Genomic DNA, 24762 nt, shown 5'->3' with positions numbered 1-24762 from the left:
AAAAAGTAAGATTGTATCACAATGGAATGACATGCTTTGAGTTCTTGACATTTTAGGAAGAAGGCACCGATTGCTCAGTCATTTCAGTTGTCTCAACAAATATTTTCATGGGCAGTTGATCCGTGTCAATTCAAAATTCATTCAGAATAGAAATTACTCGATCAACTCCAACTTTCTATACTAAGACTTTTAAGCTGTCTATCCTTACTTCTTGTAATTCTTTTTGTGTTCAGTTGTACGATTCAGGAGGCCACAACCATTCCAATCGTGAAAACCAACAGAATAATACCACTAGAATTCCTAAGATCCACCTTTCTGACGGAAGTCCAGCTCCTGTTTAACTCGACTAGTAACATATGCAGACCCGAAAGATGCAGAGCAGATATAAACATTCTCCTAGATTGACTAATGACATCAATATTCATCTAAACAGCAAAGCCAAAGTTTAATTGGAAAAAGCAAGCAGAGAGACGAGACAAATCGAGCAGAACAGAATCGTACAATCTGACCACATCATTTGCGTATTTCATCCCAAGATTTTACTACAGCAATCCTTCTCCATGAAGCCTTTCCTTTCCTGATCAGCACCAATTCGAAATCTGTAGATGCTAGCACCATCAAGCTTACAGAAAAGCACCAGTGCCAGAACATCTTCCCCAAAACGAAACTATGTCGTTTCTAATCCCGTGGATTTCACGGAATCAACTTCATTTCCTTAATAAGCTCAGGTCAAAATCCAATCGAAGAATAACACTTGAGAAATACACGCCAAGTGAATCGGATCAACAGCGACAAGGATTCAAATCGACCGGATACTGCTCCGCGAGCCAGTATCGATCGAGCGACACTGAGGAGAGAGATGCAATGGAGAAGGGAAAACCTGAAAGACTTGGGGGTTGAGATCGTGGCGGAGGAGGCGATGGAGCGACTCGTATCCGCAAACAGAGCCGTCCCGAGCTGCCGCGGCCTCCTCTGTAGCTTGTCCGTTCTGCATCGTCTCCATGGGCCAGCTGGAGAGGCGTGCGTTGGTTGAATTTGAAGAGAGAGAGAGAGAGAGAGCGAGTTCTTATTCCGTGCTCGTTTGGTTGTTTATGCAGATAACCTTTGTATGGTTGCATTGAGATCGCCCTCCCAGTCGCATTGCCAGTTGTATCTGAATAGTGACGCATAACTTAGTCTTGGTGTGCTTAGCTTACCCTTAGAAAAGATGTTCATTTTGGGGCACTCTTCCACTTCAATACTCCACAAGGATGGAAACCTCAAGACGCAACTTGTGGTGGAGGAGAAGCATTCTAGGCTTGGCAGATTTTTGAGTGTCAAAGTTATGAGTTTCCCAAACGAAATCACTTTTCCTTCTCCATTTTCATCGTTTGCCACTACTTCTTTCATTCTTTCACATCCTATTACCGTCATCTCGCTTAAATGCACCAAACTTGCGATAGCTAAAGTTGTCCCTAGATGTACCAATCCGGAGGAATTCATCACCACTAGCTTCATCAAATTCCGAAAGGATATCTCGGCTGGAAATAATGTTGTCAAACTAGGACATTCCCGAACCTCAAGTTTGTAAATACTCCGAAGAATTTTGGACACTAAACAGTCTTTCCTCCATACATGCTTTATGTTGTGTAGCTTGCTCAACTTGAGTTCTCTTAAATGTTCAAGCACCAAACATTTTCCCTCGTCAACAAGCCCTTCATAAGGGAATAATTCTTCAAAAGCACTACAAAAGAACTCAAGGCTTTGTAGGTTCCGAAATCTCCGTAAGAGGGATATGGTAGGAAAGACGGCATTTTCATCATGAAAACATGCCAATGTTAGTGCTTTCGGGTTGCCAAAGATGTCCTCGGAAAATTCTCCATTCCGTATCATCTGAATATCCTTATCGACCAATGAAAGTCTCTTTAAGGTGAAAATACCCTGCGAAATTGCCGATACAATGAGAGAAGTAAATTCAACAAGATTCAGTAGTAAATCATATGCCGTAAAAGGCAAACCTGTCACGGGATGCACTCATAGTGTTACTAAAACATATGGGGTTCGTTATGTTGTCTAAAAACTATACATAAGGGGGCTGCGAGTTTTCGTTAGTATGCGATGGACGTGGAACATAACGGGGCGAATTAAAGAATAAAGAAGAATACGGTGAATTAGGGTTCCAATGCTTTTATTTTTGAAATGAAATTAGAGTATGTTTCTTAAAGATTGTACAAAATAAAAAAGAGAAGAAAAGTTCAATGGTGAGAAACGTGAGAACAATGGAGAGGACCATGTGTCAAGTTCTCATTGACCTTCCCAAGTACATTATATTTAATTAGAATAGTTAAGGAATATCTTATGTTTTAAAAAAATCGGCAATTATTTTGTAATTTTAGATAATGGAATATCTCATAAGTGTCCCCAAACGAAAAGTATACTTATGATATTAGAAATATATTGTATTATTGGCAAATTGATAGGCAAGCATATTAGTATCATGATAAGATTAATATACAGTGAACATAAGATTAGTAAGTGCTTTAAAGAACAAAGTAGAAATCGAGGGAGAAGAGTTGTAGTCATACCTTCTCAAATGAAGAGTGTGTTTCTTGGTTTGAAATGTCCCGATGATCATCTCTCTGAGGCCACTTGTTCATGGTTTCCACCAAAGGAAACATGTTCGGTTTGTCACAATGTGTCACTCGCAATTCCGTCGAGAATGGCCGGTTCAAAGTAGGCAAATCATGGTAGAAACTCTTGAGTTGTGGCATATCATGGAATACCGGAGAGGTTAATTGCGGGAAAAGTACTTGAGCAGTAGTGGAGTGTGGATTGTTATCCCCACTTGCGACTATTTCCTTGATTGCACAAAACTCCACTCGAAGTTTCTCCAATTGGTTTAGACTTGTAGCCACCCAACGCGGAAATAGATTTTCAAGGCTCTTACAATTCTCAATCTTCACTTCACGTAAATGTTCAAAAGTGAGAGTATCTCGAGGACTATCCATCCATATTTTGCTTAAATTTTCCATGTGAGAGAGAAATATCGATCGAAGCTTAGGAAATTGTACACGCCATATTTGGAAAAATGACACCATAAATTTGATGACATTGAATTATGAACTTACTTTCCTCCCACAAATCACAACATTCTAGAACTTGTTAGTGACACAATCAAGGAGGGGTTGCTTGATGCTTTCACTTTAATGGACTGATGACTAAGGCCATGTGCGGTGCGACAAAATAAGCTACCTTACGGCCTGTACCACCTGTTAATACTCATGCACAAAAAATATAGGAGAACATTTCACTGAATTACGATCCAAAGAACGAAATGACGACCTCAAATAACACATGAATACTTTTGCAATTTTCTTAAAAATTTCGCATGACAAGAAATTTGAAGGCGGGTTTCTCACGGTAACGAGGATCCCCGGGAAAATGCAACTAGTCTTCGTGAATGAATAAAACATGTTATGCAAAAATAGATTCTAATACAAAAAAAAATAAATAAAACGATTGTATGAGCGGCTATGAAGTGTTCACCTAAGAGCCCGTATGGAATTTTCATTAGGTCGTGAATTACGCTATTGCCACTTGTCCCTACCAAAAAATCGGGTGACTAGTTTCATGCTTCTTTATCTTTGATTTCAGTGATTGGGAAGATTTCAGTTTATCCAATTTGTGAATGGGTTTAAAATTATGAAGTTTTAGTTGGTGGTGACACCTATCTACAATTTAAGTTTAATCAATTTGCAATGGGTAACCAATTTCTTATCCTTGATCGATGACATTGTGTGGCGTGTTGAGGATTTCGGAGGCAAAAACAAATGAAAGAAAAAAAGCGGATGTCGCATTGCAACTTCCATCGGTGCTTCCATTTGACAAGATGTTTAATTTTAAACATCAAAAGCATTGGATAAAGGAAAACAAGACCGACTCGCGGAGAAAAAAGTGAAGGAGCACCGTGGTCGATCTCCATCAAAGGTTGCCAAGTTAAGCTTCTCATCTTGGGACAGTAGGCAATGGTCAACTCTTCTAATCTAGGGCATTCCAAAGGACGGTTCTTCCCCGAAAGAAAATTAGTCATATTGGGCAAGCATTCCAGCTTCATCCATTTAAGATTCGGGAATGTAATCTTCTCCATTGCGCTTCCCCGCCCTTCTTCCTCTGCAATCACTCCTTCCATTTGACCACACTCCTTTATTTCCATCAGCCATAGATTGGCAACACACCGAGCCATCGATGGAGTGAAAGCATGTCTCAAGTTGCTGCATTTATAAAGGGTGAGACTAAATATCCCATCGAAGCGCAGCGTCCCTTGAAGATGGTTGTTCCATAGTCGCCACAACTTTGGTAGATTGACCAAGTGTAGACATTGTAAGAAAGGCAGCAACCGAGTGCTTCGCACACCCTCCAGCCCTTCAAGATTGAATACTTCTTCTAGCGACTCGCAATCGCGCACTTGCAATCTTCGCATTTTGTTTAAAACAGGTATCAATCTGGATGGAATAGCGTTAGTAAATGATGGACATTTATCCACCACCAGTGATTCTAATTGCCAAGAGGACTTGATGGGAATAAGTTCGCCGTGCCATTTTCCAATTAGCTCGGGGAACTCAGACAGCCGCATCGACTTTACTCCAGCAACGGTAGCCTGTTAGAAAAAGCATCATTAAATGTAAACTTCTAGCTAGCAAAACGCAACAAGTCCATATAATTGCACAGAATTTGCTAACCGATGCATACCATTTCTTTAAACATATTTTGGATGGTGATGTTGAGGTTTTCCTCCCAAAACCACGCTTCTGGTGATGTTTGTACTCTCTCCAACTTTGGCGTATTTATTGGTCCCTCGGAGAAGAACTTCATGCTGGGACATCCACTCACAATGACATCTTCCAAGAGTGGGAACATCAAAGTGCCTTTACTTGAGCTGAAACATCTCAGCCCCGTCAACCCATCGAACTCCATATACTTCAATTGATTGAAAAACACCACAAGCCCCTCCTCACCTCCATCGTCACAAATGACTTCTGTCAACATTTTGCATTTACTTATCCTCAATTTCGTGAGTTCCACCAAATTTCCAGCTATTATCGGTGTGAACATCTTTGATAACCCATCACAAAATGACACATCTAGAGTCTTGAGATGTTGAAAAAATCTGGAAAATGGTGGTATTACTTTTAGCTCGTGCCTTGGGCCTCCTTTGGCTTCCACAATGTTGCTCAGCTCTTCTATGTCAGAATTGCGTACAACCAGCTCTTGCAAGTTGGTTAAACTCTGAACAAGATCACATGTGGATATTGCAGATTCCTTCGAGAAATGATGAAGCTTGAGAACTCTAACCTTGCCGAAGAATTCTCCGTCATGAGAATGCCCATGCCATATCTCCATCCCTCCATATAAATCCAATTTTAACTCTTGCAGATTTGAGAATGCGCCCTGAGAAATTAGTCAAATCAGAATCTAAAACCAGCTTAGTTAAAAGAGTGTTCGTGTATTGTGGTATAAGTCCTGCATTTTAAGATGTTGAGTCTCATGCAATTCGACGGAAGGAAATGCACCCCATGCAATAGACATTATCTCGGTTCTTTTACATTTGACTTCTTGTACCCACATTCCCGTTTGCACTCAATTGTAATCACAATCGCAATTTGCCGGCGAAGCAGCAAGAAATTAATTAATAAAAAAATATTGGGTCGTACCTTTTCTATCAAGAAGAGAGGTTGTTTATGAGGTGGCATCTCATTCTCAAGTTGCGAAGCAAGTATCTCCACTTTGCTACAGCCATCCACCTTCAAGATCTTCAATGCCGGCCAACGTAAAGCATGTGTTCCTGTGTAGATGCACTTCAACTCTGGTAGACGCTTAAGCTCGAGAGAGGCTAACTTAGGGAACCCATCCCTGGGATCTAGTCCGTCCTTCTCGATGAGTTCCACAATGCCACCACATTCATCGATCTTCAACTCCTCAAGTTGCATTAGATCCCTAGCTACTGAGTCTGGAAACAGAGAGGTGAGGCTCTTGCATCTGGAAACGGTAACGGAATGAAGACACTGAAATTTGACTTGACTGTGAAGTTCCTTATCCCATACAAGCTTTAGCTTTGATAATCTCTCTAAATTCAATGTTTTTAATGGGAAACGAGCAATGGGATATCCATCTAGAGGACTCAATGGCTGCAGTTTGAAAACAACTTCAAGCGAATCACATGATTCTACCACCAAACTTTCCAAGCTCTTGAGCCGTCCAAGAATGTAAGAAGGAACAATGTTCGCTAGCTTGTTGCATCCATAAACACTGAGCGATTTTAGTTTGCGGAAAGACTCTGCAGCAACTTGATTGTCCCATATTATATCAATACTATCCATAAACCAGATGCTTAATGTCTCCAAGCTAGGAAACGCAACCTGCAGGATTCGCTCACGAAATTAGTGATTCTGTTAGTTTGAAAAGTTCATGAATACATATGGAAGAAGCGGTGGTCCTAACAATCTTGGTCTGTCCATTGTGGCCGTATCCTCATCTTGCAAAGGACATACCAAAGCTTTTCTGTTTATGTTTTGGCATATTATTAGTCTCTCCATATTTTTTAAGGACAGTTCAAAAGACAACATGAAATATTTGAAACGAAAAGGACGGTATTCCTCAAATTTGCTTGATTTGTCCATATTAGCAAATTTCCTTTTTCGTTTTACAAGAAGTAGTTTCAATGTTTCATTTTGGACAAGTTTAACTTCAAAATTAGTGTATTATTCCCCATACTATGTTAGTTAGCCTGTTAGGTTTCTATTAATTTACTCAAATTAAACATGTGCGATATAAATAATATTACAATTTATTAAGTAATTATCTTTAATTTCTCCAAAATATACGTGAAATATGTCGGGGACATCATAACTTCCGGTTAAAGTCGGTATCAATCATTTTATTCAATATTATATCACTCTAAAAAAATTGAAAAAGTCAAAAAACAAAACAATGAAGAAGGGGTCAAAACGAACAAAACTTATTTATATCATTTTACACTTGAAAGAACTCAATATACTTAATTGATTGAATTTTCCTTTTAAGATTCATTGCTTTGTTACCGTGTTGGATGATCCAATTGTTAGATAAAAATTGTAGGCGCGTGCAAGCCATGCGCCAAAGATTATGTGCAGGGTCAGCAGTGTGGGCGCGTGCGAGCGGCTGTAGCGAATTTTTTTTTTCCCACATTGCATATTTTTTGGTTCTGTCCTCCCTCACGCGAGAATATTCCTCTTTTGCGACTGGCAGACAATTTCGCGATTTTTTTTAGCACGTAAATTTCCTGTTTTGCCTTAAATTAAATATGCGTATGAGGTCCGATCGGCCCGTTCTTGGTGCCGACATGTTCATATTGAAATGCTCTATGTTGTGGTACATTTTTGTACATGTTTGAAGCATTTAAAGGTATAAAAATACGTGTGAAAAATACACGTATAATTTGGGATATTATTGTATTTTAAGCTATATTTCCCTATGTTTTTTGAAAACACAGAATATTGATTTCTTGTAAATGACCACTCATGGTTCATAGATAGCATGTATGAGATGCTTGCAATAACAATGGAAGGAGATCCATTGCACGTGGGAAACCTTAGTTATCAAGAGAGTAGCATGTTCTGTTTTGTCACTCGTTGCTGCCCATGAAAAGGAAAAAAAGAAGAAGAGGAATGCTAGCCAAAGAAATCGAGTTGGAAAAAGCTTACAACACAAAGCATGGATTGGACAACGATACCGACCTGGACTAAAGGGTTACTGAATTGTATAAGGTATACCGTTGATTGAGTGCAGTGAGGGAAAGAAGAGAAGTAAACAAAGCATGAAGTAAGCACTCTGTGAACGTCCCACGTCCCTTTACGGAAAGAAAGTCTCAACCAAAACCACATTCCTTTTGCGTGAGGATGTCGCTAAAAACATAAGAATTGAAAGGCTGGCAATTTACAATATGGATTAACTTGTTTGCAAATGATTATCCGAGAAATCCATAAATGACACGATTTGATACAAACTTAATATACATAAATTTTATAGCAAAATTAACAAAAATAAACTGTTCTCCAATGAACATTGCTATATCACAAAATCTTTTACTATATAGTTTCCAGGAGTGAATTTAACCACATAATTTGAGAGTTGACAATTGAGCTCATTGAAGATTAATTATCAACTTTTGTATGTATAGTGACTCTACTATATATTCTTCATTTCAATTCAAAATCACAATTTGAATAGTAACTTTACTTTGGCTTATCCAGCTTTTATGGTACGGTGATTATGTGGAGCGCAATCAATTTTAACCAAAGTGGGCTTTGGCGATCATGCTTCGTCTCCAATATAACTCTATGTTAGTTTTACTTATTTAGCTGGCCGGCATGACAATTATCTATATGAATATATCATCTTTTACAATCTCTTAATAATTTGATGTGATTGATCCAACTCTTATTGATGTGAATTTAAACTTCCCAATTATTTGTAACGCTATGTGGCAACTTGAAATGCACAGCATGTAAACTCGTGAAGTGCTATGCACATAAAATTGATGCAATCATTGGATTTTTGTTATATTTAAGATTTTGACATAGCATTTGTTACGTACCTCTTGATTGAAGAGGGTAGTGTAGCGTGATTTGAGGCGATCCTCACTCCAAGCTTCTCGTGAACCTGTCATCGATTTTTAATTAGATGAAAGGAATGCCATCTATTGCATTGTAGGGATGAATTAATCTAAGAAGACCTTTAATGATTAAACGAGAAAAAAATCAATCTTACACTTTCTGCGAGAGAAGCAAGTCAAACTTTCCAAACCTGCAACCCCTAAATTGGTTAACATTGAGAATACTAGAGTTTCTGATGTTTCTATTCTCGACCCTTCATCCTCTATAATGATCGCCTCCATCTTCTTGCAATTGTATACCTCTAGTTCTCTCAATTGTACGAGAGATTGAACCATGGATGAGAAAAATAGAAACCCGAGGTTGTTACAGTTAGACACCTCTAAGTGCTGTAAATTATGGAATCTTACAATTCCACAAGGATTCTTGTTCCATATGCACCTCAAGCTTGGTAATCCGTTTATATAGATGGTGTCTAGCTCAGAAAGAGTCTCGATATTTGCACTGGTGCCTAGTCCGTCGAGGTCAAAAATTTCTTGCACCGCAACGCAAGTTTCTACCTTTAAAGTGTGTAGCTTGCGTAGTTTTATCAGTGAACTGGAATTGATGACCTTTGAGAGAGATTTGCATGAAGAGACCTCAAGAGATTGGAGACTGCTCAGGCCCAATGGAGATTCATCGGTCCATATATCTTCCAGATTGGGAAGTCCAACCATTGTCAAGGACTCCAAGGATGGGATTGAAACCTGACGGATAGACCCATCAGCATACGTGCTATAGCAGGTTATTACAAACGGTTGCGGAAGAAAATTTACGGACTTTAGGATGATTTTTACATTTACAAAAATCTATGATAAACAAAGGCTAATTTAAAAATCAGAAAAGGTACTCTACGACCCCAAGAACCACTAATGAACTTCATTTTTTTTTATTTACAAAAAATTGGTGGATCGTTTAGATTTTGTTCGCAATTTATTAACAATAAGGGAAACTATAGTCATCAAGAAATAGCATTCATTCAGTTTGCTAATGACTACGAAGATTAGTGATCCTTAAAGCAAAAGGAAGCACATTCAAGAAAAATTCCTTCCTATAAGGTAAACCACTCCCTCTTAGGCTATGTTACTACTTTGAGGAGTAAATTATTATGCTATAATTCCTTAATTACAGAAAGGTATGTCTAGTTACTACCTATCTAAGGAAACTTAGCAATCTTGAAAAGTAATTTAGTATATCTTAAGGGAAATTACCATCATAAAAGTTTAGTTACTGCAAGTAACTTCCTTCTTACGCCTTCGCCATCCACCTAAGTCCACTTGGGCTTTGCCGGACCCAATCAATTTATGCGTGAAATATTGTAATTTATATAATAAGAATAAACCTACGACGGGGCTAATTTCCTTTCATACTTGATAAATTTATAATGGCAATTTAAATTTCTCTCCATGTAAGCTCATGTTTAATAACTTGCGAAACTAATTTATTGCACGAGCCTTGAACTCCACCATCAACTTCAATGATAATTGTCACTGTTTATCCTTAGTTTACTTACTTCTATTACTAACAATAACCAATTTAACAGCTTACCTACTACACTAAAAAATTGTTAAACAATTAACTAATTTCCACCTATTTGTTACATGTGATTTTTTACAATGAGTTGAAAATTTCCAATATAAATAAAGAAAAATGAGGAAAAGAACGCAGTACATTATGTTTGTTAAATGCATGTAATTGTGTACATTTATACTTGTAGGACTTATGCAATGACTAAGTGCTTATTGAAACACACGATAGGGAAAAGACGTGCATCAATTAGATTGGCATCGTTGCTACTATTTGAAAACCAATCCCCTTGCCATTCTTCGCATTGATTTTTACCTAAGTCATCTAAATATCAGATTTTTTTTTTTACTTGCCGCATGTAAGCTGAAAATAACTCAAGTCCTATCACAATCTAAATGTACATGGATTTCATTCTATTAGCTGCACTTCTACGCAATGAAGAGTAACAGAACATTGCTTGATGCAACTACAGAGAAGGCATGACTGGGATAAGGTAATTAGGCAGAAAATGAACGGAAAAAACAAAGAGTAAGGATAATAATCTATGTCACATCTAATTAGCAAATGAACAAAAGATCAACAAATACCAGATTGTTTTGATAGAAAGTTACCTGCTGCCCGTTGAAGAATGCAATTTGAGGGCCAACTTGGTCATTTGATGTACTACTTGAAGGAGCCGTCCCGTCGGAGACAAAATTTTTTATATTTGGCAAGTCACGCAATTCCAATACCCGCAAATTTGGCAACTCAACTTTTCCACAATCATCAACTTCTACAATCTCCCGCATTAAGTGGCACTCAACAACTCGCATCTCTTCAAGCTGTGGAAGTTCTCTCAACAATGAAAGAGGAAACAAAACTTCCATCTTGTTGCAGTTATCAACTCGTACTACCTTTAATGCACTGAAGGAATTGGAGGAGATATGGTTGTTGCATATCTTCTCCAAGTTGATGAGGTTATCGAGAAGTAACGACTCCAACATCTTAAACTCCGTATGTGATGGAGATTGGAGGATGTAATGGACGGAGGAACTATTCTTGACTTGTAGGTGCTTTAATTTCGAAAAGCCTTTTTGGGATAACACGCAAATAGTCTGCTCAATTCCATTTAATCCGCCTAAAAAGAGATCATCGGTTTTGCCTAATAAAGTTTGTATGCATCCTTTCTGAAGAATATCGCTTATTGGATCCAACGTAAGCTCCAATATGCTCGATCCATTGCGAATTCGCTGGCATGGCACATCACCTATCCGGATTTGGTACTTGGTTAGTTTCTCAACGTTTAGATCCTCTGGGAGCACACTCGGATCGAAAATGGACACATGCAAAGTATAGAGATTCTTCAATTTGTTCAACTCAATGAGCCCGGCATTAGTTGGCGGAGTTTGCTCCACGGCATTCCAACGATCAAAACTATTCTCCATATACAACTCCTCCAATTTCATCAAGCTCCCAAGCACACCCGGTTCAATTATCTCAAGTTTTGAGCAATGGTTTAAGTCTAACAACCGCAGCTCCACCAATTGTCCAATTTCTTTTGGCAATCGTTGAATTTTGGAGTTCGCAAAGCTGAGAACACATAGCCGTTTTAGCTCGCTGATCATAGCTACATCCTCTAATGAGCAATCATTTAGGCACAGAGTGTGTAAGTTCTCCAAGAACTGGAACGACGAAGGTGAACGAGTGAGCCGCACCCGAGAAAGATGTAAGACCATGAGTTTTCTCATAGAGTTGAAACATGAGACTGGGACCTTAAGAGATTCATTGTTTGTGAACAACAAAAAGATCCGCATTTCGGGGCAATCTAACTCTTCAGGAAGCTCCTCCATGTCGACATAGGGAAAGCATACCGATGTGCAAGTTTTGAGCTTGTCCTTCTGCAACTCTATCACCAACTTATCATGATTTTTCAACACCAAAAGAGGGTCATCTCTTGAAGCTTCCGAGGCAACGAATCCACGAACCAAGTCGTGTATCTTGAAAACATCAGCATCTGTCTCGTCTGCTAACAGAAAGGAGGAGGCTTTCAGGGTTTGGATCAGTGAGCTCAACCTGTCTCTCACTTCTTCCATGCTGCTATCTTCTCGAAATAACCTCGAACCCACGCCATACCTCACCAAGTTTTCAAGAGAGGGCTTAGAGACACCATAAACGACACATAGCCGTAACAATGACGTCACCTCCTTGCCATCTTCCCCTTTGAAACGATTATAGCTCAAGCGCAGCATCTCGTTTATTTTTTCATCGATTCCTTTGTTGGTAGACATCTCAATTTGTCTCAAAACATCCTTCCATTCGCGAAAATCGGCGTCTCTAAAAACATTCGCCATTGCAATAATTAGGAAAGGCAAACCTGCACATTTGTTGAGGGCTTCATCCACCAGGGATTTGAACGGATCGTGATGAACTTTGTCGCCCACCGTCCTCTCAAACAATCGTTTTGCCTCTTCCTCCTTCAGCGCATCGAGGAGGAAGTCCCTGTCGCAGCCCATTTCCCTTCGCAAAACATCTTGAAATCTTGACGTCAACAGCAACTTGCATCCTATGACTTTGTTGTCGTGTCCGCAAGGAATGCCTACTGACTTCAAGTCAAGCCCTTTCCACAGGTTGTCCAGTATTATGAGCACCTTCTTCTTCTTCTTCTTCTTCCCCTCATCATTTTCTTGTTTAGTCCCCTCCTCATCTTCTAGCCTCTCGCGCAGAAGCTTCGCTCGCAAGCTGACATTCTCTTCCTTCTTTATGTCACTAAGGCCCAACCCGTACGCGATCTCTTCTTGAATCCTCTTGATGTCTGGATTTTCCGACACGTCGGCCTTAGCGACCAGATCGAACGACCTCTCTTCCCTTATTCTTCTTTCAACCTCTTCCAAAAGGGTGGACTTGCCGGTCCCGCCCATCCCATGAACCCCAACCACGCTGTTGCGGTTATCAGCAAGAGCGGCCATGATTTTGCGTTGGATCGAAGCTCTGGATTCGAAGACGCCATCGTCCTTGGCAGAAGGAGCGGAGGCCGCAGTGACATTCCCTGGAGCAGGATCAATGAAGGAGATGTCCCTGAATTCACTGCATTCTCGAGCGAGTCGCTGAAGGAGCTCGATCTTATCCTTGGCCTTCCTGCTGAACTGATAGCGACAATTGGGGTCGGGAAGAGTCCCGTAGCAGCAACTCTTACTCGCTTTTTCGAACTCTTCCAACAGCTCTCCCGCCTCCTTCAAGGCCTTCTCTGCAGTCTCGTGCCAATCGGTGACTAGACTGTAGACCATCCGAATATTGTTTCTGGCCACTTCGACGGCATTGTGGATCCTCTCAGCCTCGTACGCCAGCTTCCCGACTTCCTTCTGAAGATCCTGGGCGTAGCTCTTGGAGGAGATCACGTATCCGAATTGGCGCTTGACGGGAACAACTACCCGCTTCAAGATATCCCATGCAAAAGATGCAACAGGAAGGGCAGGATCGATCGACATTTTGCTTTGATTTTTTCTTTTCGAGAAAGAAAGAGCGATAAAACGGGGAGACAGTGAAGAAGAATAAGAAGGATGGTTTGGCCGAGGAGAAGAAAGAGCGAAACAGAGCCAGAATGATTGAGAGAAGAACAGGGGAATAAGATTTGAGCGCAGAAAAGGATGACGAATCAACGGGTGAGCTTCAGTTCTGGAGATCCAACGATTTAAAATCAAAGAAAGACCGCAGTGGGCCCCATCTGTCAAGCCACCAACGTGGACTTGCAAACCATATGTCAAACGTCGCCATGAGTGCGATAATTTTCAAATCACAGCTGAAGGGCCAAACTGTTTTAGGAACACTCGTTCAAGAATCTCAGAAATTCACCATGGCATGGCACTTGTTATTTCAAAATCTTATGGCGCTCAAATGATCTTTAAAAAAGTTATATAATAGTCATGATTCTCAAGTGAGCATCGTACATAAATCATGATACTTAATGATCCAAAAAAGAATATAGTACTTAAGTGATTGCCGTATAAAAATTATGATATTTGTATCTCCCATTTGATTATTTCTCTCCTTGGCCGATCACGAGCACCAATATCTAAGTCTCTTTCCTTTCCTCCACTGTTAAGTGGTCATGTACTAATATCTAATTAATGTTGACTGTTAGGTGACAATATGTCTTGGCTTTTCATTTATCATATTCCGAACTTTTAGAGGTTTATTAACAGAAAGCACCTCAAATCAATCCTTTAAGTGGAAAAAAAAAATCAGTTCATAAGGAAATATTGAAGTTGTTTAATTATTTTGCCAACCATAAGTGTTAGATTAGAATATGTGAAATTACTCCTTAACCCGTATATCCACTATGACCATTCGAAAAGGTTATGCCTAATTTTTAAAAACAATGTTATGACTAATTAAAGTCATCAGGGACGTTCACTTTGTAATTAAGTTGATAAGGACTTTTTGCATAGTAACTACCTAATATATGGAGAATAAGTGCACATACTAGAAAAAAAAATTACCACATGAAGTTAGCATTCTCCTAAAGTACGCAATTGTTTTCGCTACAATCTAGGGCCATGGGTGTGGAGGTTAAGCCAATGAAATATCCTGCAAAATCAGTTAAGCTTAGGCCCCCGGGTAGGTGACTCTAACCCAAAACAGCTTGCACGCAATTTCTGGGATTCAAATGAACGATTCCCCAATTTCGAGCTAAAACTTTCGCAATGGCTCAACTAACTGCACCAATCCTGTAGTTAGGTAAGCATGACATTTTTTTAGTAACAAGCAATTTTACTTTACATTCTTTAACACTTCTTAAGAAAATGATTATGTCAACGTAAAAATTACCGTACTATAGATATTTAATAATTGTACAAGAGAGATGGTCAGTAAGTATAATGTTAAAGTAATAGTAGCATATGATGGGTATTCATTATAGTGGCCTCGGATATAGTTGAATGTTAGTCTGCTAAATTTCTATGCGTCTATTAGTCTCACATGACAAACAAGCCCATCAAAATTGTTTTTTTTTTTTTGGTCCAAACAAGATTGTTAGGTTGGAAAGGTCAATTTAACCCCAATTGGGTAGATGCATTATCACCGTTCGAAAGTATTTTGACTAAGTCAAAACAATAAAAGTCGTGAGGCACATGTTTCTTTGTAATTAGCTCGATAAGTTTAACCTAGTTAGTAGTGCATAAAATTCAATTTTCTCGTCATATCGAGGAAAACCAAAAACCCCTTTGTGGTTGGTCAGTACATCCTCAAGTACTTTTTTTATATTTGAAGAGGGGCTTCCACCATCAACTATTCTAACCATAAAATTAGATGTTTGCCGTTGAAAAGCAATCCGTACCGATCAATTTCTAATATGTTGATAAGATTGCGTGTTACTATAAATGTGTGCTACTTGTACTTGGTAAATGTATCTATTATAGGGGTAAATGACTTTCATATATGGTAAAACTTTCATATGTTGTAGAGACATTCGTTAATGGCAAAAACATGTTATTTTTAGTGCTATTTTTGTTTTATCATAGCAATATCAACAAAAACCAATGAATGATTTGAAAAATATTTTCTTAAAAATGAACACTTATATCGCTTATAAAAATGAATGAAGAAAGAATACATTTTATCTTTCACGAAAATATCCATATATAAATTATCGTCCACGATAAGAATATTTTTAATTAGCTAAGTATTTCAAGCCATACAAACAATTATATTTAAAAAAAAATATTTTTTGAATCTTTTATTTTCTATGAAATAAAAGGAGCCTTATGTCGAAAATCATATTTTGGGGCAGTTTTAATGGTCAAACGACTCAAACCAATGAAGGCAGTAGGTTGGGCTTAGATTCCCGCCTGAACAATTAAAATTCAAGAGAAGAATACAGTTGAAGTTCAAAAAGGTTTACTAAAGTGTGTCCAAGCTGGGGCGAGTCACTCATTCATGTACAGTGCAAATGAGGCGGAACTTACATACGGTGATTTTCTTTGATAGCTGTCATTTTTATAGGACAAAAAAGTAGATTTCATTTGAGAATTGATTATGTAATAATTTTTGAATGATTGTAAAATTAATAGTCTATTTTAGACCACAAAAAAAATAACGATTAATTAAGTGTTATTATGAGATCGCTCTTTTAAGAATTTGCATCCCGCGTGTATGGTTATTCTCACAAATACTCAAAAACTATTATGCTAACACAACCCATTTCGTTTCATGGTGACAAGATATCTCCCAATACCAGAAGCAAAGAGCGAGAAAACGGAGAGATGGAGAATGATGACCCCGGAGAAGAAGAGGAGAAGGAGGAAGAATGGTTGTGCCCAAGAAAGCACGAGGTATCAACGGCGAAGATTTAGTACCAGCAATCCAACGATCTAGAACCTTGAGAACGACCCAAACGCCACGCCGAGGAAGAAAGAGGAGAGATGGGCATGGAATGTAATGTTGAGGGAGGAGATAGACTAAAGAAGTTGAACGGTAGCAGACCACTCCACGTCGTTCTTGGGCCAAAATAAAATTTAAAGAAAGATGGCTGTCACTATCGGCCGCTGCATGATTAGAGCTCGACCATTAGTTGAAAATAAGTCTTTGTTTTTTAGTGTATTGTCTTCAAAGACTGCAATGAAGGGCGAGTGCAATGGCCATGACCTTGATGCGATGTGACTTTAGTGTAGGCCCCACATGTCCCCATATCTATATCTCGTATCCGCCCGTACTATGGTTTAAATTAGCAATATTTATTCACTCTTTCGAGCCCCGCATGACGTCTCTTCTTCGAAATTTAGATGTCGCGATTTTCTTTGACAATTGCCCTTTTTTGTGTGATAAAAATTTAGATGTGGAAATGGCATAGCGTAGAAACACGATGCTCACAAGAGGTATGCTATCCCTCACTAGATGGCTACCTCAAATCATAACTAGGGACTGCCTCAAGCATCATGAAACTATGCTATAAAACTCGTAAGGCTTTAGAATTTCTATTCCACGTAATCCATCGAGTGGCAGGTGGAGAGCATACTTATAACCAGAACATCATTTCAAGCTAAAAATACCATTCTAACGAGATGACAACACCATTCTAGGGAGAAGAAGAGAAAGATTTTAGAAAGCCATGGGAGTATTGAAACACACTTTTTATTTCGGGGAGGGCTCGTTTGCCCCAAACCATTACAACACATTGGCCATTATAGGCAAAGAGCAAGGGAGTTCTCAGAACTCGTGAATTAGACAATATACACGACAGTAAATAGTAAAAGTATACAGTGAAAATACTATGCACGAAAGAACTTGATTGTATCAATTTGACAAGTTTTATTACTCAATTACCTTTTTTTTTTGTAAATTTTGGAGCTCAATTGCACTTTCGCGACAAGTTTTATAATTCTAATACAATTTTCCCTTAAAAATAGACAAACGTGATTGATAAGGAAAAGTTGAAGCTGTTCAATTTTTTTGGCAACCATAATTTACTCATAAATCCCCAGATTTGTTATGACTCTTTGAAAAGATTATGACTAATTTCTAACCACAAATAGTTGTGACTAATTAAACTCGAGAGGGATGTTCTCTTTGGACATGACAAATACGCAGATTTAGTTCAAAATAAAATGCATGTCCGTATTTTTGTATTTGCAACCCACCATGGAAGAAAACATGGCTTTATTAAGTCCATTTCATTTTCTTTTTTTATTCTTTTTCTCTTTTTATGATCCAAGTGGAAAAATTCTAAGGCCCGAGTCGCCCGGCTACCTAGAATCATGTGAAACATGACCTACAAGCTCCATGAACGTGTTAAGTTGTGGTAATTTTATTTACATTTTAAATTGTTCTCTAATTAGTATTAGAAATAGAGCATATGCCTTGCGTGTGAAGAGATATGGTGAGAAAAATCAAAATGTTATAGACTAAAAGAGTATGTAACCCACCACGGGCATGGCGTGTTTGGTGAGAATCAAACCTTTTAGCGTCTGCGTAAGCCACGATCGGGGTTCGAAACTCTCCCAACGCGTTTCTCGGACTTAAGTGGGGGGCCCTTGCCGATGGGCTGCGGAGCCAGCCTCCCTCCAGGTATAGTCGCCGTCGGAAAGCGCGAAACTCGATTACGACCGGCGGATCCTGGATCATAAAAAAATAAAAAAAAGTATGTAAAGATTTTTGACCCATTTTTTAAAAGTAATTCCCATAGTTGGGAAAGGAAAAGTGAGAGATTATGGAATATTGGAAATTTTTTGAATCCAAATTTAGAAGGGAGGAGATTCACTAATTACTGGCGATCTTCTTAAATACATGCACAAGTCTTTCATGGATTTTGTCATGGATTATGCTTTGTAAAAATGAGGTTGAAGACGTCATTGATTTTCTTACTTGATTGAGTAATTTAATATTCTCAAGCGTATATTTACAGCAACATCAAGTTCAAAGTATAGGCAGCATTAATCTTCAAGTTATATTTTACCGGAACTTTATTTTAACTTCTGAAAAATACCTTATATAGTATTTTTAATTTCATGACAATGGAGATGTTAAAGTATGAGGCCAACAATATTTCTCTATCTCGAGAAGAATGTCCATATGATGTGTTGTATATAATAATTTCAGTAAAAAAAATTAACAAATAATCATGATAAGGACCCAATTAAAATTCAGAAGGTTAAGAAAAATAGTTAAATTGAAGTATGAATAAAAGCAAAATAGATTAAAACTAACACTTAGAAATGGAGGAATGATATATCGTTGGAGCACTTTCACCAAATATTATTGTGTGAAAAATGGAAGCCTCTAATATTAAGGGTAAGCGATTCTAGGCTCCTTTCAAATTCCACTTGGAACCTAGAATCTAACCGTCGAAACCGATTCCCCTTTTTCTGAAGCCCGGAACCTACCCGATCACGGGTTCCAGGGTTGGTTGTAGAGGCTACCTAAGTTCTACTTGTATTTTCAATTAATGATTGTAGTGAATTACTACCTCTAATAATCGCAATTTGCCGTTACAATCCACTGATCATACCTCATATTTAAACACAATAACAATATGAAACATCAATAAAGTAAAACTCTTAGTCGTAGATATCGCTTGAAATGGAAGCTCAAACAAATGATTCTTGATTACGCACTCATCATCGGATGCTGTAGAATACCGTAGTATCGCTCGCAAACATAGAACATAAAAAGCACAATGACTTGTTCTAGGTTCCAGGTTCCGCTTTATAGAACGTGAAACCTACCCGTCAAAGCCAATATCCCAATTCTTGAAACCCGAAACCTACCATTTTTCACTAGTTTGGTTATCTGATTCTCGATTCTACCATGAAACCATATTCATGCATATTATGATATGTTTTAAAACTATGCCATTGCCACAACCAATGGAAGCTTGAGAAACACCAAACTTAGGTCCTTCCCAAGAAAAAAGGTGAGATAACCACATCATGACACCAACACGGTGGGCTTGGATGTATTTTAGGCTAGAAAATACTTGAACGTGAGCAACTAGAACTCTGTAATTCTCCGGTTAATAAGTATATGCTTTTCAATTGACTCTCCCATAGAATATAAACTAATATTTCAATCGAACTATATAAATCTCTCGTATTATTTATTATTCCTGATTAATTTCTCTAGTGATCTCGTTCTCTCGCTTAGGATTTAAATTGCAAGATCCTTTGGTTCCCACGTAATTTTACAATAATAGCCATGGCTAAACATTAATCTATTGGTTTATTTCCACATTGTAGCAAACATATCTTGTGTGCGATGCTCCACATACTAATCCATTTCCGAGTAATCGACGCTTTGGACTCTCTAGCTTTTTCATAAAGCATCCTTTCTAAAGGTTGACCCGGGATGTAGATGGGACGCCCCACTATCTTCTGTCTGTTCCAATTATTGCATCTTCTGGTCCTGAGCAGCGTGCGTAGCTCTTTTTTTTTTTTTTTAATTGACAGAGCTTTATCAGACAAAAGAGTGCATGTGGACCATATTTTTGCATGAATGGTTCAATTTTTGGACTTTTGTAATAATGCATGGCTGCTATTTTGGAAATAATGACTTTGATAAGGATGTCATAGAAAATGAAAGTATAGACTAAGGGCTCTGAATGTTAAGGTTCTTTGCATTTGTGCTTTGAGTTGCTTAAGGGACATGTATTTACCAAATCGAAATATTTTTGTTCACTTGCGTGCTTTTTTCCGGCCCCTGCCCTTTCATTCAACCGCTTAGCCTTGTGAGTGTTCCTACTTATCATACAGAGATTTCATTCATGTCATATATTAGACATTGTTTGATTATCTTCTTCTAATGCCATAATCAATTGGAAACTTCTCTCTTTATCGGCTTTACATATCAGAATAACATAAACTTCTAGATTATAAATTAAGAAAACACTCATTATAACCGAAAATGGTCGTTTAATATATATAGCAATTTCTGATAATCTTCTTCTTATTGACGTATTAGCCCGGGGCTAACTTAGACCCTTATATCTAACTAACGGTGACCATTAGTCATGTATTATCTTTGAATTTTTCGCAGATATGTTGGCTAAAAGCCCTCGAATCATCCCTTTAAATGAGGAAAACAAACTCAGTGCATAACAAAAAAAGAAATGTTATGACTAAATAAAAACATCCAAACTTAATATTTTCACATTCTCATTCTTTAACTGGTTTAATATACATATTCATTAGAAAGATTTGAATTCGGGACCTCCCCTTTCCGATACCATGAAAGATTTTATGGGACTACGACCAACCGCTCTAAACCTTAAACTGTTAGAAGAATGCGTGGTTTAATATTTATTTATTCCAACAAATATGGATATTTTTTAAGATAAAACCCAAGATTTTGCTAACCATGTCAATATGCGACCGAACTCAAAATTTCATGTCTTCGCAGCACGGATTAATGTGGTTTTTCAATAAGACCCTCGTAACATGCGCGCGAAGCCTTAGCCCATTTCAAATTTGAACTTTAGGTCTGAAAGCCCCTTTGAAGCCCGGCCCCTCTCTCCTTCCAACCGCAATGCCATGGAATGGGCATGATTCCTCGCCACCTGTGGACTGGGTCACCTCAAGCAAAGGTCGAATGAAAGGCATTTGTGGAAGGTGGGGACGCCCAAAATTGACAGAGGAAAGGGATAAGGTTCATGCAATTGTAAAAGGTAAAGAATGAATCAAGCCACAACAAGACAGAGCTCGATTAATGACCGGGACGGCCTGCTGCATGATCGAGACGTGCCCTGGTTCGTTGTCGTCATGCAGGCAACCTCGTTTGCAATCGGGCCTAACTTGATCCATGACCGAAACTTTCTTTACTCACCATTCGTTTTAATTGATTGGGACCACGATTTTCTATTCCTCATATATCGATTACCTTTTTTGGCATACTATGCGACTGGTTCATATCGCTTTTATATATAAATAACACCTTGCTAGGGAGCATAATTGAATGACGGGGTACCTTAATTTTGCAACTACATGTCAGTATAGGCTACTCTCATGTAGTAAAACGCAGGCGCCATGCAGATGTTCAATTGAACTCATGCATATATTGAGTGGCCTTCAGAATCTACACAATTTTACTGAATTGCATGCTTAGATTTGATTTGGGGCTTTTCCTGTTGACAAAAGCCCTAAATTCTAAGCGTACGGGCACCGCATTGTCAATTCCGACGACCTTAGGCCTCAGCATGATACCGGTCTTCTCTTCTGATGGCAACGATTGAAAATGTCGATTTTGGGGGAAGCTTCAACTGATAGTTCAGCTTCGCAAGCAACCGACAAGTTCTGTCGATTTGAAAAATTTCACTTCCTTTAGTTTACGGGCTCATAAGATTACCAATTAGAGGTGATCGTCTTTTTGATTCTTTTAAAAAGGTGTGTCGAAAGAAGACATATATGATTTATAAACCGAGAGGATGTGATAGAGACGATCAGTGTTAGCAATCCTTTAAGCGTTACTATAGGAGTTCGAAACATTAATGGCATTTTGGCTTCAAATTGCCAGGTTGGGATTGAGGACTTAAAATTTTTATGCTAGAAAAGGCTAGCAAAAATGGGCATTTTTTTTGCCTTCTTTCTTTAGTGTTTGCTTGAATTTATTCTGGTGGTTGGCCCACATTCGAGAGAGAATCTTGTCTAAATCAGATGTATGTGACACGGGCGGGGAGTTTCGTGTCCCTCATACGATGCGAGGGATCAAATGACTGGTGTCGCCGGGTCCTTCCACACTCGTAAACCTTGAAGTGATGTTTGTTGTTGTCACACATAGTGAGTGAGCGATGTAGAGAGTACGAGTCAACTGGGTATGTGAGAGTGGTGTCATGACGATTTGTACTAGGAGTTCTAGGATTAGATAGAATATATCCCTTAGGATCTCCGAAAGCGGGGTTGGCCTCCGGTGTACAATCTGATCGGGAGCCGATCCCGCTCTCCTAATGAGGCCATGGCGAGCCGAAACCCGGTTGCGATATATAATGCGGTCTATTATCGCTTGATACAAAGGGTGCCCGAGCTAAACTAAGTGTGGTATGACTCAATACGAGAAAGACATTCGTCCGAGTGTTCCATGAATAACTGAGGAAAAAGGGCTAGCCTGGTCTTGCACGACTCGCCAGGTGCCCCACGGGCTATTCCGCGGCCAAAGAATCTCTAAGCCCATAACATATGCATGTTTGAGCTCATTGGTAGAGACAATCTTGTAATCAGATTATCCATCTTCAGCAATGCCAGTAGCTATAAGAAACTCATTTAGGTCGACTGAGATGAACAATGGAAGATTTAGTTGAGGCTACATAATAGTGTACCAATATATGTCTGTTGTATACTCGGTTGTGATGAGCCAATTGAAAGTTGACCTAAAAAATGCTCAACTATAGGTCTAGTCTCAATTTTACCCCAATTTTTTTTTATCTAAGAAAAAACCCTCAAACTTTAGGTCCAGTATCAAATTTGTCTTGAATTTTTCTCTGTCTCAGAAAAAATCCTAAACTTTAGTTCTGATCTCAAAATTGCCCCGAATTTTGTTTTGTTAAAAAAAATCACAAACATTCAATCTATTCTCAAATATACCCTGTGCTCCATTCCTAACTTGACGTGACATTTTCACATTAATAGAAAATTTAACATTAGCAAAGTAATGGGGCGATAGGTACGGACCAACCTGATATTTCCACATGGATAACAAATGGACCACAATAAAAATCATTTAAATTATCCAAAATGAAATTGTTCCGGGATATGAAATTAGGGACGTCTAACAGTGATTTTTGGACAAAGGGCTAATGGAGGCAAATTTGAGATTGGAGTAAAAATTGGTGATTTTTCTCCAAGACGAAATAAAAAGTTTTGGGTTAATTTGGGAATGGATCTAAAGTTTGGGGTATTTTCTGAGAAAAAAAATTGAGGATAGATTTGGGATTGGACCCAAAGTTTTAGACTTTTTCAAACAAAAAAAGTTTGGGATAAAATTGTGACTAGACCTAAAGTTTGATGTTTTTAGGAATTCGACCATCATTTACTTTTGGCTTTTATTTTCTTTTTGAACTAGTTACAATCTCATCAGTATTCTCCTTTTTTCCCTTTGTACAGTTGGACCAAATGGTCTAGGGTGCATTCGGTTTAGTTTTGGGAAGGGGCCATGGGCCTCCAAAGACCCTTGAGGAAAATTTGAATTACTTGACAAATGATTTTGAAACTTATTCAGCCAAATACTAGACTTGACAAAGTTGAAAACTCAAGGTAGATTCCCATCTGTCTCAAGCTTTTAGTATTTTTGGAATGCTACTGCTTTCGACTACTGAATTATGGCGAGTTGCCTTTTTTGCCCCTAAAATAATATTGAAAGTCCAATTTTTCCCTATTAGAATCAGAACCCTATTTTCTAGGAACGTTTAACTCGATTTTTCGCCTTTCTCGCTCTCAACTGCTCATTCGCTGCGCTTAGCTTCGCACCGCTCGCTCGACTGCAAGTTCCTCTCTCCCCCCCACCCCACCAAAACCCCCCGATGGATCTGCTTTCAATTGCTTAGATTTGTGTATTTCATGGTCTTTAATATGCAGCATGTGTGTTTGGTTCTGATAACGTACTTTGTTGGGGACATATGTGAACATATTTATTGTAATGAAGTGACTCTCTTGTATAAATTTGTTGCTATGTCTCTGTACATTACTTCAACACTAAATATAAAAGTTTACAGTCATTTTTTTCAATTTTAAACAAATTAAAATTAATAAACTAAAATTTGTCACGTCAAAGGGCTTTCCAATTGTAATGTTTACCAAACAACATTTAGTCTAAAGTTGCTTTTCAATGCACTTTGCAATTACAGCTTATCAAATAGTCATGCATTCCTTTAGATTAAAAGCATTTACATTTTTCCAAAGGCTTTTCTTAAATGTTGAATCAAGAGCTAAATGTCCAGTGAGCTCTCGAGCATCTTTTCCATGGTTCTAAATGCCCAAGCCTCTCACTGTCCTTGAGAAAAGCTAGAGAAATCAAATCAGAGTATCCCTTTATTGGAATGGGGATGTGACCATCTTTTCCTGAGAAGTTAATGGTGCTAAGGCCCCAATCTCCCTTCATAATTGGCATGTGTCCTTTA

General features: G+C 38.5%; 1 protein-coding gene across 1 annotated transcript in view; it reads right to left on the bottom strand.

The window, feature by feature from the left end:
* LOC125315326 overlaps positions 1 to 24762 on the bottom strand; it is a 150597-nt gene that overhangs the window by 75495 nt on the left and 50340 nt on the right. Inside the window, exon 4 of the mRNA XM_048279777.1 lies at positions 8612 to 8676. Coding sequence (XP_048135734.1) covers positions 8612 to 8676 — 65 coding nt within the window. The remainder of the gene's footprint in view (positions 1 to 8611; positions 8677 to 24762) is intronic.

Source organism: Rhodamnia argentea, chromosome 5 (genome assembly GCF_020921035.1).
Source record: "Rhodamnia argentea isolate NSW1041297 chromosome 5, ASM2092103v1, whole genome shotgun sequence".
In the NCBI taxonomy this organism is placed as follows: domain Eukaryota; kingdom Viridiplantae; phylum Streptophyta; class Magnoliopsida; order Myrtales; family Myrtaceae; genus Rhodamnia; species Rhodamnia argentea.
The sequence above is the reverse complement of the archived record's forward strand: the minus strand, read 5'-3'. Positions and strand labels throughout refer to the sequence as shown.